The sequence below is a fragment of the Equus quagga genome, chromosome 4 (genome assembly GCF_021613505.1).
Source record: "Equus quagga isolate Etosha38 chromosome 4, UCLA_HA_Equagga_1.0, whole genome shotgun sequence".
Classification (NCBI taxonomy): Eukaryota; Metazoa; Chordata; class Mammalia; order Perissodactyla; family Equidae; genus Equus; species Equus quagga.
Window position 1 is genome coordinate 5,056,487 of NC_060270.1, and position 15,550 is coordinate 5,072,036.

The following is a 15,550-nucleotide window of genomic DNA, read 5'->3' on the forward strand; positions in this document are numbered from 1 at the left end:
TGGTAATTATGTGATGTGAGTGAGGTGCTAACTGTTGCTACAATGGAAATCATATTACAATATGTAAATATATCAAATCAACGTGTTGTGTACTTTAAATTTACACAATGTTATCTGTCAAATGTATTTCAATTAAAAAATAAAGAGTCTGTCTTACTTTAAAAGACAGGAAAAGAGATATAAAAATACTGAATTGTAAGAACTGGGAAAAATTAATAATAAAATCAAATTGTTGAAGGTATAGAATCTTGAGTTTGAATCACAGGGGTTTTATAAGGATCTAGTTCTGACCAAATATAATTGTTTTATGTTACAGTTTAGAATTTTGATAGATTAGGATCTGTTTCCTCTTGATCTTTGTTGATATTAGCAAGGATTATGATTATCTCCCATGTTTCATGGCCTGATAACTAACTACCTTTGAGGCTTATACCCAGAGTGATCTACAAAAGGGATTATTTGTATAAAAGTAGTGTTAAACAGGTATTGGCCTTAGGCCCAGTGTTATTTATTAGGAATTTTGACAACATAATACAAAACTTGATTGTTAAGCTTGTTCTCAAAAGTGTCTGAAAAAACATTCTTTTATAGTATAGTCGAGGTTTTAGAAACTTTTTTCTAAACTGTGAATTATTTCCTTTTCAAGAATAACCTCTAAGGGCCAGCCCGGTGGCACAGCAGTTAAGTTCGCACGTTCCACTTCTCGGCGGCCCAGGGTTTTCTGGTTTGGATCCCGGGTGCGGACATGGCACTGCCTGGCAAAAGCCATGCTGTGGCAGGCGTCCCACGTATAAAGTAGAGGAACATGGGCATGGATGTTAGCTCAGGGCCAGTCTTCCTCAGCAAAAAGAGGAGGATTGGAAGTAGTTAGCTTAGGGCTAATCTTCCTCAAAAAAAAAAAGAATAACCTCTCTTTCCACAGCAATTAATACCTAAAACTGCTTCTTTGTTATGGGGAAGATTAACTGATGTCTCCTTATGGTAAGACAAAAGCCACCATAGGTTTTCTATTAATCCTTTATGTCATAAAAGTGTTGCTGAGAGTACCTATTAATGCTTGAAAGATTACCTTCCAAAGAGGAAAACATCAAGCCTGTATGTAGTTATTGTCACCCTTAAGGTCAATTAAGAAAAGTTCTGTGTGTACAGAGGGCTTTAGAGGAAGGAGGAGAGGAAGGTTTTCCGTAGCCGGGAGTCCTTTACTCTTTTACAGAGGTGCAGAAAGAAATACCTGTGATTCTGCTTGGATCCTTTTTCATTCAGCTATGACGTGTTTATTATACTTCTCTGGTAATCTTTCCAGAGGGGATTGAGATGTCAGGGCTTTTTCCTCCTCTTCTTCTTTATCTTAAGCACTGCAGCAGCACCTGGCAGACATTAATGTGGATGGACCAGAAAATGGATATGGGCATTGGATTGCTAGTACCTCAGGCTCAAGGAGCAGTATCAATTCTTCTGTTGATGTGAGTATATCTGTAGAACATGTCACCAGATTTGGGTCAATACCCAGAAAAGATGATTAACTATTAAACTCCCAGTATACCAGAAATGGAGTCACAATATTTCAGACATGTACAATGAGGAGTCATGTTGTTGTGAAAGTAATGAAATGATGGAGCAGGCTGAACAAGTGAAACTAGCAAGAGTTCTGGAGGTCCATCTACTGCATGCAGATCTCTCCCTTCCCCACTGTGGCTTGGCATCACCTGGTGATAAATTTCTGCTTCAGCTTATATATCAGTGGAGATAGTTTTGAGTCCAGGACTAGCCGAGACTCTCAGGAGAGCTGGTTCTAGGAATCTCCCAATACGTTGGAGCCGGAACTCTGAGGTTCATGGTCACACCTCCCACATGCCATGTCTCTACCTCTCCGTACGACAAACTTACATAATTAGAACTTCAGTCCACCCATGTTTGAGAATGGGCTGGGCAGAGGAAGACAGGAACTGATTGCCAATCCTGTTATATTTGATTTTTAGTTACTGAGATGTATATTACTGCAGGGCTTTGCTATAGTGGGTAAATCATTTTCTGTTCTACTTTGGAAATATTTGGGCAAGAAGTTTTTTGTGCTTTTTCAGAATTTCATGTCAGTTGAATTAGGTGTCATTAAATCGCTTTCTTAACAACTAATAGTCCTCATCTACCTAATGATCATTCTTCAAAACAAATATCAGGAAAACTGCATTACAGGGTCATGGTTATTAGCTTGGGCTTACCATTCTGACTTACTCAGGTGTTCAGGTTTTATCTTCACAATTTACTTTCTTCAAGATTTCCAGCAAGATCTTTTTTTAGCTCTGGTTTCTCCATCTGAACCATAGGGATGATAATAACAGAACCTTCCTGGTAAGGATGATGCGGGGATTAAATGTGCAAGTGAATGTAAAGTGTAATACCGTCACATGTTTAACAGTGCTAGTTATACAGTTATAACTCATTAGACGATTAATTGAAGTTTATCTTCAGCCATGTAAATCGAAGCAAATTATTGTCAAATTGCCAACAGATAAGGTTTCTCTAAGAATTGTTTTCGACTTGATTCTCTAGGTATCTAAGAGCTCTTTGTGTGAGATCACCAGTTATTTAATAAACACTGTTTTTCATTTTGAATAACTAAATAGTATTCCATTGTTTGGAGAGATTATAATTTATCCACTTAGTCCCCTATTGTTGATTATTTACATTGCATCTAGTCTTTTTTCTGTTATAAACCCTACTACAATTTATTTTTGTAGTAATATATTTGGATACACCATGATTATTTAGTCCTAGAAGTGGAATAACTTGATCAAAAGATTATCAAAATTCTTAGAATTCTGCATTATCAAATTTCCCTCCAAAAAATATTATTCTCATTTATATTCTCACCCACAGCATGTTGGATAGTCTTTCTGTTGAAGTTTTTATCTTCAGATTTGATAAACAGTGATTGAGGCCATTAAAGAAACTGTCTTAAAGATGCATTATATTCAAAAGTACCAAAGAATTTCCACAGTCAGTTAAATTTGGTTTTGAATTTGGATATCGAAATAGAAACATGGTTTTTATGTTATTTAGTTAATGACTTATTGCTCTTAAAAATAACACGTGTTCATTGTAGCATGTAAATATGAAAAGTATAAAGAAAAAATCACTTCTAACCTTACAAGAGATAACTGCTATTCATATTTTGAAATATTTTCTTCAAATCTTTTTAATAAATGTGTATTTTATTTTAAAAGTACATGATCAGAGTGTACATAGAGTTTTATTTTCTGCTTTTATACTAAATGTATTTTAAAATGCTAGCAAATGGGCACATATTGATTATTTCCTTCGCATAAATTCTGAAAAGGAATTAATGGGCAAAAGATAGGCACACTTTTAAATTTTTGATACCTATCACTAACTTGCCCTCTGGGGTATATGGGACCAGTCCCATGGACAGTTTAAGAATTATACTTATCCTTCTATTACATTAGGTACATAAGGATAACTTTTCTTGAGAAATTAGAAGTCTAAGTGAAAAAGCTTTAAAAAGCAAACATTTGAAAGGAATAATGTTTAAAAATTTAGCTACATGGATAATATTCTGATTACACTTTTGCTTATTTTTATAGAGTAATCTGAGTTAAGAAAAGGTCAATAACTTTATTTGTTACTGAATAAAGAAGGTAATGTCAGACTTCACACATTTATATGTGCAAGTGTATCCTGATTTTTCATTTCTGCCTTCCGTTCCTAAATGATTTCACCTAGTGCCGTGTGCTAGGGCCGCCATAACAAAGTACAACCGACTAGGTGGCTTCAACAACACAAATTAATTTTCTCCTCCTTCTGGAGGCTGGAGGTCCGATCAAAGGGCCAGCCGGTTTCGTTTCTCCTGAGGCCTCTTTCTTTGGCTAGCACATGGCGCCTTCTTGCTCTGTTTGCACTTGGCCTTTTTTCTGTGCATGTGCATCCCTGATGTCTCCCCCCTTTCTATGAGGACACCAGTCATACTGGATTAGAACTCACCTTTAGGACCTCATTTAACCTTAATTTACCCTTTAAAGGCCCTGTCTCCACAAACAGTCACTTTCTGAGGTGTACTGGGAATTAGGACTTTAACACATGAATCTGGGGGCGCGGGGGACACACAATTCAGTCTACAACATCTTGATAACCTTTAGCAGTAGTGTGTGTGCTAATCATTTAAAGAGCAGTTAATTCATCAGTAAGTTCTTTTTTTTCAGGGTGACTCTTCTAATGGCTCAAATGATAGAGGAATGAAATCACTAGTAAATAAAATGACTGTTGCTTTGAAGACAAAATCTGTTAATGTCAGGGAAAAAGTTATCAGTTTTATTGAGAATACATCAACTCCTGTGGACCGGTGAGTTGCTTATATGGTATGAGTTTATGATGAGTAATTAAAACTAAAGAAAAATGTCTTACAGTAAATGTTAGTTGAATGTGTTCTAGAAAAGCATCGTAAAGTACATTTTTTTATTATATGATTCCAGTTTTCATTATAATTGCATAGCTGTCCTTTATTGCTATAAAAGTTGACTACAAAGATTCCTCTCTCTTCTTCCACTGCTCAGAATAAGATGTAAATAATGATTCTGCTCCGTCATGCCATTTGTTTAAAACAATGTTCAAATGCCATTATGTGTATTACACTTCATGTAGTAGCTGCTTCCCACATGTCAGATGGATGGGAATTGTTTCCTACATGTAGTAACTTCATAGCAGGAACCTCTTCCTCTGCTCCAGGAATTTAAAACCTACAAGATTTGGTCATGCTAAATAAAGCAGAAGCCCATTTTCTTAAGTTTAAGAGTTTAGCTCTTCATAGAATTTGTTCACAGAATATAAATGACCCCTCTTTCCCCGTGAATTACAAGTGAAGGACACAGCTAACAAATGATAAGCGAGGTTAGGAATGTCTGTTATGTTGCGTCTTACTGGAACTGCGAGTGCGCAGTGTGCTTTTTTCTCCACATATTAGTCTAATTGACCCTTCTTCCTAGAGTTCAAGGCTAACCTAATAATTCCAGCACAGAATTTGTTTCTGAGCAAGCCTGATCTTGGAAATGTGTTGTAGTATTTAATTTCACTCTCATGTCTTACTTGCATTGTCCTAGAAAAGTTGAAATATTTGACTTTTAAGAACTGAATGACAGGAATTTACTTTGTCACTTTAAGTAAAGCTCATATGCATACCATGCATTTTTTCCCATTTAGTAATTAGCAAAGAAGAGAATAGGTTATGTTCACTAATCCAAAACGTTGTACCTTGTCTAAAATGGTCTGCTGATAAATAATATTAAAGGGTTTTATCAAGCCTGAAAGATTTTTTGCTCATTAAAATTACATTGGCTCTCAGGAGCCTAACCTTTTTACTTTTAGTTAGTGCATTCTGAATTAGGGAACCATTGTTGCTGCATTTTGTAGCATGAACATTTAAAACTTTATTTTGAAATGAACTAGTGATAACTCTGAGTTGAAGAGACTATTCTCTTTGTTAAAGAATCACTTCAAACTGGCCTTTTCTTCCTTTTTCTTTGTACCTAGATGATCAAAACGTTTTCTTTACAATGTAAACTCTGGGTTAGAAAAACTGATTATACTGTATTTTTTGTTTTAAAGCTGTTGTGTGGTTAATAATCATTTTGTTCTGTCCTCTGCCTCGATTTGCTGTAGAATGTCTTTCAATCTTCCTTGGCCAGACAGAACATGTACAGAGCGGTAAGCCAATGAGTGGAGCAGCTTTGTCGGACCGTCCCTGTCTTTAGCATGCCTCCTGCTGTCTTGGCTCAGATTTCGTGCAGCTGTCTCAGATGCTAAACTTTTCTCATTCTGCTTTTAGGAGTGTGTGATGCTGATTGATCTGTTTTTCTTTTTGTTTTTTGCGTGATCATTTTAATTGTTTTTCCTTGCATGCTTCTTTATATCTCCCATTCCTCAGATGAATATCAAGTACATTCAAACCCAAGAACTCCATAAAACCTTCAGTTTTTACTCTGAGATGGGGGAAGTGAGACAGAGAATATAGAGGCTCAGAGTGGGCCAGGTGTGAACTTTGGGGATCGTTTACTCTGTCTCTGTCCCAGAGTAATTATAGCACCTGACAGAGGCACAGTTCATGGTTCAAAGGTTTTGTTAATTCATGTACATTATGTAACTGTATAATATTTTTAGATTTTTCTTACTAAGATGTATGTGTTTATGTTGGTGGGTTAACATATATAAATTGGTGGGTGCCAGGTTTTCCTTGAAAGAAATTAGGTCATGCTGGACATGTTAATGTATAATCCATCTTCTCTTCTCTGCCCCTGGTAAGATGGGCTACTAGTCATTGGTTCCAATAAGGTTAAAGTTTAACAGTCCACTGGATCCTCAACTGGGATGAGCAAAGAACTTTACTAATTTAATACTTCTTTATGGCTTTACAGTTTTTACACTTACAGAATTTTTCTGCAATTTAAGTAAGAATATCAATTATAGCTATACCTATGAACATTTTAAAAGAAATTCTAGTCATACTTTGAATGTAAATTAAGCTTTGGAATAATGGAGTTGACTTTTTCTCAGGTCATTTCAATATTTTTAGTGGCTAGAAGAAGCATTTTTAAAAAGAATAATTTACTCTCAACTTATTGATAAGAATTTTTATTTACTGTGACTGTTCCTGCACAACGCCAATTATAGGGCTTCTAGTATAATTTTATCTAAAATTTTAAAGGAAATTGCTTCTTTAAAAATTATAATCTATTTGTCAATCATCTTTCTACTTTCTTTTCTTATAGGACCATTGAATTAGTCTAATTTTTACTTAATTCCCAAGTTTTCTTGCAAATTCTTAATTTTTAAAAAATTTATCTTCTCTGGTCCACAGGCAGTTTTATGTATTTTGAAAATAGAATCTAGTGAAAAGTTAGAATGAATTGAATTTCTTTCTGAGCTCAGTAAATTAAGTTAAAACCAGATCCAACTATTTTGTAGTTGTTTCTGTTATTACTTTAGTCAAAAAAGGATAGATATACTGCTCTTTAAAAAGAGTCCAGCCTTTGAATTTCATTAATTTTTAGCCAGTCTCTTAAGAACTATCTCAGTAATCTTTAGCAATCTTGTTTTTAAAAACTGCATTGTTTTATAAATCTAGATCAATAGTGAATAACTTTGGCTTTTTGGATTGTCACTTTATTCACACTTGGGTTCTGGTTCAAGCATTTATTGTAAATGTTATCTTTGTAACTTTCTATGTCTGGCAGTTTAATTTTGCTTTAATATCAGGAGACAACAGTTACTTAATCTCATACAATTTTATAATATAGATGGCACTAAAGTATTTTTAGATAAAAGCTATATCATCTTTGTCTTTGCCTTTTGTAAGAATGCAGAATCTGAGTTTCCTAGGTGTCTGAGTTTCCTAGGTGTTTGAATTTTCTTTCATTTTTCTGTCTCAAATGAGCATAGTTTGATAATTTACAGGATAATTTTACATTAGATATGTTTTAACGTAAGATCAAATGATTTTATCTTAATCAAACTGTAAGCTATGTATCAATTAATTTAACTTATAATTCCCCAAGAGTGTCTGTTATAGTCTCAACTCTTGTTGGTTTTCTATTGAGGAATGTTGTTTTGGGAGAAGTAAAGATTTAATCCTATTTCAACAAAATTAGGTCATGATGAGATTTTTATGGATGATTTATATTGGGAAATTATTTAAAATACAGATATGACCTCTATCGTCTAGAAAAATTGAATTATAACACTAAGTAAAGATATGTAACTTGATTTTTTCCCACATTGGACTATCTCTTGATACATGACAAGGAAAAAAAAAAAGCCACAGCTTTCTTTCATTGTAGATAATCTTAACTGAAACTTATCCTACAAATAATACACTGCCTTTCCCCCAGAAACATATTTTATTGAAGTAGTTTAATTTTACATCTTGGTTTTTTTTTTGAGATTACCTGAAAAGTAACGAGGTATAAATTTTTATATCAACAAGAGAGAGGTCATACTTCCTGCAGGACTGATCAAGTTTGAGTTTACATGTTGTTTATGCTTCTGCCACTTGAAAAAGAAAGGCAGATTCATTTTCATGGTTTATTGACATTTATGTAAAAGAAATAGCATCTTTGGGGCTGGCCCCGTGGCCGAGTGGTTAAGTTCGCGTGCTCCGCTGCAGGCGGCCCAGTGTTTCGTTGGTTCGAATCCTGGGCACGGACATAGCACTGCTCATCAAACCACGCTGAGGCAGCGTCCCACGTGCCACAACTAGAAGGACCCACAACGAAGAATATACAACTATGTACCTGGGGGCTTTGGGGAGAAAAAGGAAAAAAATAAAATCTTTAAAAAAAAGAAAAAAAAAGAAATAGCATCTTAGTTTCTCTTTAAACAACAATAACTAATAAAAAATGGGAGGAAAAACCTTATGACACTTGCTCCCGTATGAGAAGCCTTAAGTACTCCTGGAATTTGATGTTTGGTTCCATAATCCTTTTCGTCTAACAATCATGTATGTAGCACTTAATATATGTCAGGCATTGTTTTTAAGAGCTTCAGAAAATATCAGCTGACTTAATTCTCACAGTAACCATGAAGGGTAGATATTGTTATCACCCTTCTACAGAGGAGCAGACAAGCACAGTGAGGTTAAGTAACTGTCCTAAGGCCAAACCTATGGAAGCATTGGTTTTAATATGAATAATAAAATGGTTTAAAATGTAATTTTCATATATTTGAAAGCATTCAGCCTACCAAGACCTTATGCCTCTTTTGCTAACATAATTTCCTTATTTTGTTTCAATTTCCTTAACATAGCTGTCATAAAACTGGATGGTACATGGGCAGTTAACTTCTAAAGTGATGGTTTCCCCCTCTCAAATTCTTTGCCTGTAGGCATGTGAGCAGCAGCGACAGAGTGGGCAAGCCTTACCGTGGTGTGAAGCCCGTTTTCAGCATTGGGGATGAAGAAGAATACGACACAGGTGGAGTAATACCCCTGCCTATAGACTGCTTTCCCCAGGCGCCGGGCCCGTCTGAGACGAGCTGCACAACTGCTCTAAACAGACAGTGGGAGTGTAGAGGAGATTGGAGATTGGTGGTTTTTCTATTAATAGTTTGGTTTCAGACAGCTGAAGTTCTGCCTGTTCGATGAAACCCAAGCAGAAATACTGAGTCGGCAGTTGTTGTAGGCGTCTTTAGCTGAGGAGGGAACTCTAAACTGGTGATAATCTGGGAATTATCAGTGTAGAAATAGTATTTAAATCCATGGGATTGGATTTAAATCCCCTTAATCCACCCACCGAGGAGAGTGAGAGTGTGGGACTGAAGGGAATTGCAAAATTGAGACAGCTGAAAAGAGCCTTTTGAACCGGGAGGCAATATCTTAAAGGGCCACAAAATGGGGCTGTCGTGTCAGGGAAATTGTCATCCTCCGTGGATGTCTACATTTTTAAAAATAATTTAATACCTTGGTTCATAATCCCACTGCCCAGATTACCCTGGTTAAGTAATCATAGTTAGTATTAGTATATGTATTGAATTAGAAGAAAATAAAACAGTATCTAAATGTACAAAATAAGAACGAAGTACTCCCAAATCTCACCTTGCTTTTTCCACTTAATACATGTTGCAAATTTTCTATCTCAGCCCATATCCCTCCTCAGTTCTCCTTCTCTCATGTAAACATACCATAATTTATTTAATCAGTCTTCTCCCAACTGACACTGGTAATTTTCCAGTTTTTCTCTGTTTGAAATTGCAGTGGATATTTTTACACATTTATCTAGATGAATTTTTGCAAGTATGTTCAGGGGGCAAATTCTTAGCAGTAGATCGCTACATTATAGGGAATCACATTTTATCCTTTAATAGATATTACAAAATCACCTTCTTGAAAACTTGTATTGAGGTAAATGTAGTTTTCTGTGTGCTATTTCTAATTGTTTCTTTTTCTCCTTTTTCCCCCCACTCTGTTGCCATTTTCCTGTTATCTATCAGTCTCTATCTCTCCCTGAATATTTTAACTCCTTCCTTTAGCAATGGGGAAATGCAAATGGGTGAATAAATTATGGTATATTTATGTATATCATATATATACACATATTTACATTGTGGAAAATTGCACAGTAATGGAAAGGGAAGATTAGAGCTGTGTGTGTCAACATGGATAAATTTCACAATATTAGGAAGGAGGTAGCAGTTGCAGAAGAATACAGTTGAACAGTCTAGTATTTATATAAATTTTACTTAAAATGCAAACACTATTGTATCTTATTTAGGGATATTTATATATGGCAAAAGTACAGACGTGTATCGGCAAATTCCCAGAGTCACCGGTTCTTAGAGGGGATGGAGGGGGACTGTGCCTGGGGAGAGACATGTGGGCGTCACTTGATTGTCTAAGCTGGAAGTGTATAGATGTATGAGATTTCCTCGTTTTATTATGTCTCTGTATTTCAGAGTATTTCTTACAAAGCAAAGGGAAAACATTTATAATTATGAACCCTAGGAACTGTAATTCCCCTTTCTTAAATTAGAAAAACAAAATAGTTAGAATGTCTTATATTTCTCTTACGGGAAAAAAACCACTAAATAGATTTATCCCAGGATGGTTTTTCTTTATTTTCCTTAAAGTCAGAAAGCAGCAAGAGACAAAGAACTCTGCCATCTTTGCCCTCCAGATAGGTGCTTATTATTGGACAGTTCAGCCTTCTCTCTACAGAATAGTGATATTAGAGTTATGTTGTATAAATCAAAAAAGGTGAAATTCCTCAGATAGGTTAATCTTTGAAAAGTGTATTCTTAATATTTTCACCTGACTTTCTTACCACATAGAGTGATATTTCATAGTCATACTTCTGTGTTAGTATTAGTGATATCAGGAAATACAGTAGCAGGGTTAGAATTGGGTTTTTTTTCCAATCTGTACGTTTAAAATACTACTGAAAGGGGCTGGCCCCATGGCCGAGCGGTTAAGTTCTCGCGCTCCGCTGCAAGCGGCCCAGTGTTTCGTTGGTTCGAATCCTGGGCGCGGACATGACACTGCTCATCAAACCACACTGAGGCAGCGTCCCACATGCCACAACTAGAAGGACCCACAACAAAGAATATACAACTATGTACCGGGGGCTTTGGGGAGAAAAAGGAAAAAATAAAATCTTTAAAATACTACTGAAAAATTTTTCAGGCTGTTAAGAACTGTATCATTTAAAAAACTGGTAACACCAGCTTTTAACACTTTATTCTTTACAGATGAAATTGACAGTTCTTCAATGTCAGATGATGATAGAAAAGAAGTTGTAAATATTCAGACTTGGATAAACAAGCCAGACGTCAAGCATCATTTTCCTTGTAAAGAAGTGAAAGAAAGTGGACACATGTTTCCTAGGTACTTTTTAAAATGCCTTCTTCAGAAGTAAAATTGAATTTAGGAAAGTTAATATAAAACTGAACTGCAGAAGAATTTTTATCCAAGTACAGTAAGATATAATTTTGCTATGTCAACTTGTATTATATGTCTTGATTTTTAAAAATGCTTCTTACGTAATTGTTTTATTTTGAAAAATTTAACAAAAAAGTTGAAGAAACTACCTTGAACATCCTTATAAGCCTCTCTCAGATTCACAGCTTTTAACTTCTTTTCACACTCCCCCATCTATTTATGTACATCATACACACATACACATCCACTTCCCTTTTGTCAGCCCATTCAGAAGAAGCTGACAGATGAGACATGCTTTACCCCTCCATGCTTCAGCATAAATCTCCCAAGGTGAGCTTTCTTCCAGACAACTCCAATAGCATTATCACTTCTTTAAAAACCTTAAAAGTGAGTATCATTCAGTGTATAGACTACACAGCAACTTCTCAGTATGCCTAAAGTATCTTTTACAGTCAGTGTTCTTCTCTTCCTGATCCAGGATCCAGTCGTGGTTCACACCTGCATTTGCCTGTTACACCTCTTTAGTCTCACCCAGTGAGACTCACCCAGTGTGCACCAGTACTACTCACCACCACGTCCTCCTTTCCTTCGTGGTGGCTGAATCCTTTGAGTCTAGACCAGTTGTTCTGCAGAATGTCCCACATTCTGGACTTGTCTAATATTTGTCTTACTGTATTACATAAAAGTGTATGAGTATTATCACTATATTAAAGTGAGCTGGGGCACCAGGGGGGCTGTTAATAATCCTGTGCCCTTTTTGCCTTCAGGATCCAGTTACAGATTGTTATAAAATATGTAAGGCAGCCCAACTATTGCTTAGTGGTCTTTGATATTAAGTATATGCTATGGTATACTGAATGAGATTAGTTTGTGAATATAGACAATACTGTTAAAAGTCTGAAAAGTGTGTATTCCATATACCACAGAGAATAGATTCTAAACATCTATTATTTTAATAATTTCTAATTTTGTTGTACTTTTCATTATATAAAATATAAACTTTGCTCTTAAACAGTTACAGGATTATCTGTTAATGAAACATTAATTTTGCATGCAACTAAAAAAATTAAAAGCTTTTATGAAGTAGCTTTATTGTTTATAGATCCTTTGCCTATATTTCTTAACTCAAAAATAATTCTGTCTGGAGTTGAACGTTTTTTATAACTTGGGCTGTTGAAGTAACAGCTGTTTTGAATGACGTTTCTTTCTGTTTTTAATGCTTTTTCCCTCTCAAGTCACTTGTTGGTCACTGCGACCCACATGTACTGTTTAAGGGAGATTCTTTCACGGAAAGGATTGGCTTATATACAGTCTCGACAAGCACTAAATTCTGTAGTTAAAATTACATCCAAAAAAAAACATCCTGAGCTAATCACCTTCAAGTATGGAAACAGCAGCGCTTCAGGAATAGAAATCTTGGCAATCGAAAGGTAAGATTTTCTTAGGGTGATATCTGAATTATTGAATTAGTTCATTATTAAACTCGGTTTGTTTCTCTATTTTGGGGAGTAGATGGTGGAAGAGGATATTTGAATCACTTGTATTAGTATTCTTTGCTGTCTTTCTCTTCCAAATCCTTAGTCATTGGTGGATTAGCACATGATTTCAGTAAGGGCCATAGCTGATCTCATGCTTGGCGGGAGGGTCTTTGAGAATGATCTACACTAGTACTACGCTAAGTGCTGGTTTGCAGTGAAATAAGAAACGTGTCTCAGAATGTAAGTCAGTGTTTTTATTTTCCTTTGTGAAGAAGTTCTTGTTTTGAAAGTGTCAGTGAACTAAGCAGTGTGCTGAGTGGTCTAGTTACCTTAGAATCTAGTACAAGCTCCTCCTTATCTCATTGTGGACCAGTGGCAAACAGTTCATGGATTGGCATGAGGCCCCAGACCACACTGAGGTCAAACCTAAGGCATCTTTAATCTTATAAAGCGTGAAGCCCGGAGGTGTTGAGTGACTTCCAGATCTTTACACCCAGTGTGTGATGGAACCAAATTAGCTCTCCCGACTCCTCACCTGCACTCATCTCACCTTGCTCTGCACTGTATGAAAATCCCCTTGCTTTTACATCTTGGTTTTCTCTTTAAAAATATGCTTTTGAGTGTATGTTACTGGAATAAGTTATGGGGAATACATGGGAGGGCATCTCTTCTGACTTGTAGGTCAGGGAAAGCTTCCTGCTGGAAGTGACGTCTAAGCTGAGTCCTGAAGGGAAAGCATTATACTTACATATATTTTTCCCCCATAGGTATTTGATTCCAAATGCAGGAGACGCTACCAAAGCCATAAAACAACAGATCATGAAAGTTTTGGATGCTTTGGAAAGTTAATATAAAAGAGAATCATTTCCAAGGACATGAAGGCAACCAGGAGAAACATGGACAGATTTTCCTGACTGAATTCTATCCGGAGACCTTTCATCTGCTCATGGGGGTGCTTGAATAGCAGGTCTAAGAAAGTGTAAATTATTATAATCAATCTCTGGACAGTTAAAAATTTTTTTTTAATTTTCTTTTGCATTTTTGGTTTTGTAAAACGATTTATTATAAAGGTCAGTTATTAAATGACTTTGAAGTAACTGACCCTGTGCCATTATGAACTAAGGGTGCAGAATGCAGTTCTGTTTTGAAGAGCTGTTTTAAAGGGAACATGCATCACTTTCAGTTTTAAAAACAACCATATGCATATATATTTGCAGTGTCTTCACTGAAAATTAGAGATAGAATTAGTTGAAGAGATCCCTTTAATTGCTACATTTAGTTTTACCCACTGAGCAACATCAGAAACTAAAAAGTATTACGTAGATTAATAATTAGCTTGCTGTTTCTGTTCTTAAAAAGAGTGAAATCTTTTTAATGAAGATTCCAGCCAACTGAGAAATGCAGTCTAGCTAGTGAAATGTTGAAATAATAGTTTCCAAATCATCTTTGTACCATTAGCTAATAATTTGAACACTGAGTGCTTCAGATACTAAACTTCATCCTAATGATTTCTAAGGAGCAGTTAAAAGCATTATAATAAGTAGGTAGGCATGTTAAAATTAACATTAACATTTTGGGGACAGAATTGTATCTGTAAAATGTCATTGGTCTTTTTTACACGTGGAATGTTTGATTTAGGATATTTCGGAATAGGTGTTGACCACACGTTGATGTGTCCTCAGTGAGATGATGGTCTGGGCCACACTAATATCCGCTTATATAAAAGCCAGATGATCAGAGAGCTGTGTAGACAACAGCGGTTTTTATCATCGCTGTCTGGAATTTCTCTTCTCTGATTTTTGTCTTCTCCTACTAAAAGTGGTTTGAAACTGTTTTTCTTCTCTTAATACGACAAAACTGAAAAGTGATCTGCTTTATTTTGCAGCTTTCTCAATTTAATTTATTGGGGTTTGTATTGGACCACGTTTGCTGAGAGAAATCCAGGGACACGTTTTGGGCCATGGAATGACTTCTTGTAAATCTCTTCAGGAAGTAGCAGATCCTCACAGTCGGCCCTGTCCCAAAATGTACTGGATTCTCTCTCAGAGGTTGATAGGAGAAATATCTAGATGTAGCCTGTTTACAGCCATTATTTTAATGACGTAATGGAAATCAAGTGAATAGAAGGCAACATAGTTCCAGATACTTTATTCTCGTATCTAAATAAAAATGGTTTACCTGAGTGGTGGAAGACATTTGCATGAAATTGCACCTGGTGCAATACTTGATATTTCTAACTCTCCTCACAGCTGTTGTGTTGCATTTTCCCCCTTTTTTGGCGCCCCCTTTAGAAGTCTCCTGAAGTCTCATTTTTTGCCCATTTCAGCCATGGGACTTCTTTCATAATATTAATGTAAAGATGTTTGTGTTACTGTTTATAAATTACAATTGTAAATAAACCAGTATAGTTTGCTCAAAATTTTGTTCTTAATGACAATGTCTTTCTTTCTCCCCTTACCCCTCTTGTAAATCTCTATAGATACCACAAAATTAGAAAATTGAGGGCTCTCCTTTGAGGTTTGAAAGTATTAGATTCTTAGTCCTCTTCATCTAATGGGGATGGGGAAAGAGGTAGTTTAAAACTAATGACATTAAACTCTACAGGTAGTAAATCACTACCTTCAACTACCTCACTTCT

At 35.8% G+C, this 15,550-nt stretch overlaps 1 protein-coding gene across 2 annotated transcripts in view; it reads left to right on the forward strand.

The window, feature by feature from the left end:
• Window positions 1-15,331, forward strand: part of TBC1D23 (TBC1 domain family member 23) — a 50,388-nt gene extending 35,057 nt beyond the window's left edge. The window contains exons 13-19 of one of the 2 annotated variants that reach the window (XM_046658103.1): window positions 1,354-1,463; window positions 4,218-4,357; window positions 5,671-5,715; window positions 8,887-8,975; window positions 11,245-11,380; window positions 12,670-12,864; window positions 13,680-15,331. In XM_046658103.1, the coding sequence (XP_046514059.1) occupies window positions 1,354-1,463; window positions 4,218-4,357; window positions 5,671-5,715; window positions 8,887-8,975; window positions 11,245-11,380; window positions 12,670-12,864; window positions 13,680-13,761 (797 nt within the window). In that variant the 3' untranslated portion in view covers window positions 13,762-15,331. The remainder of the gene's footprint in view (window positions 1-1,353; window positions 1,464-4,217; window positions 4,358-5,670; window positions 5,716-8,886; window positions 8,976-11,244; window positions 11,381-12,669; window positions 12,865-13,679) is intronic. The other variant, XM_046658104.1, reaches the window with a different exon arrangement.
• The last annotated feature ends 219 nt before the right edge of the window (window positions 15,332-15,550 follow it).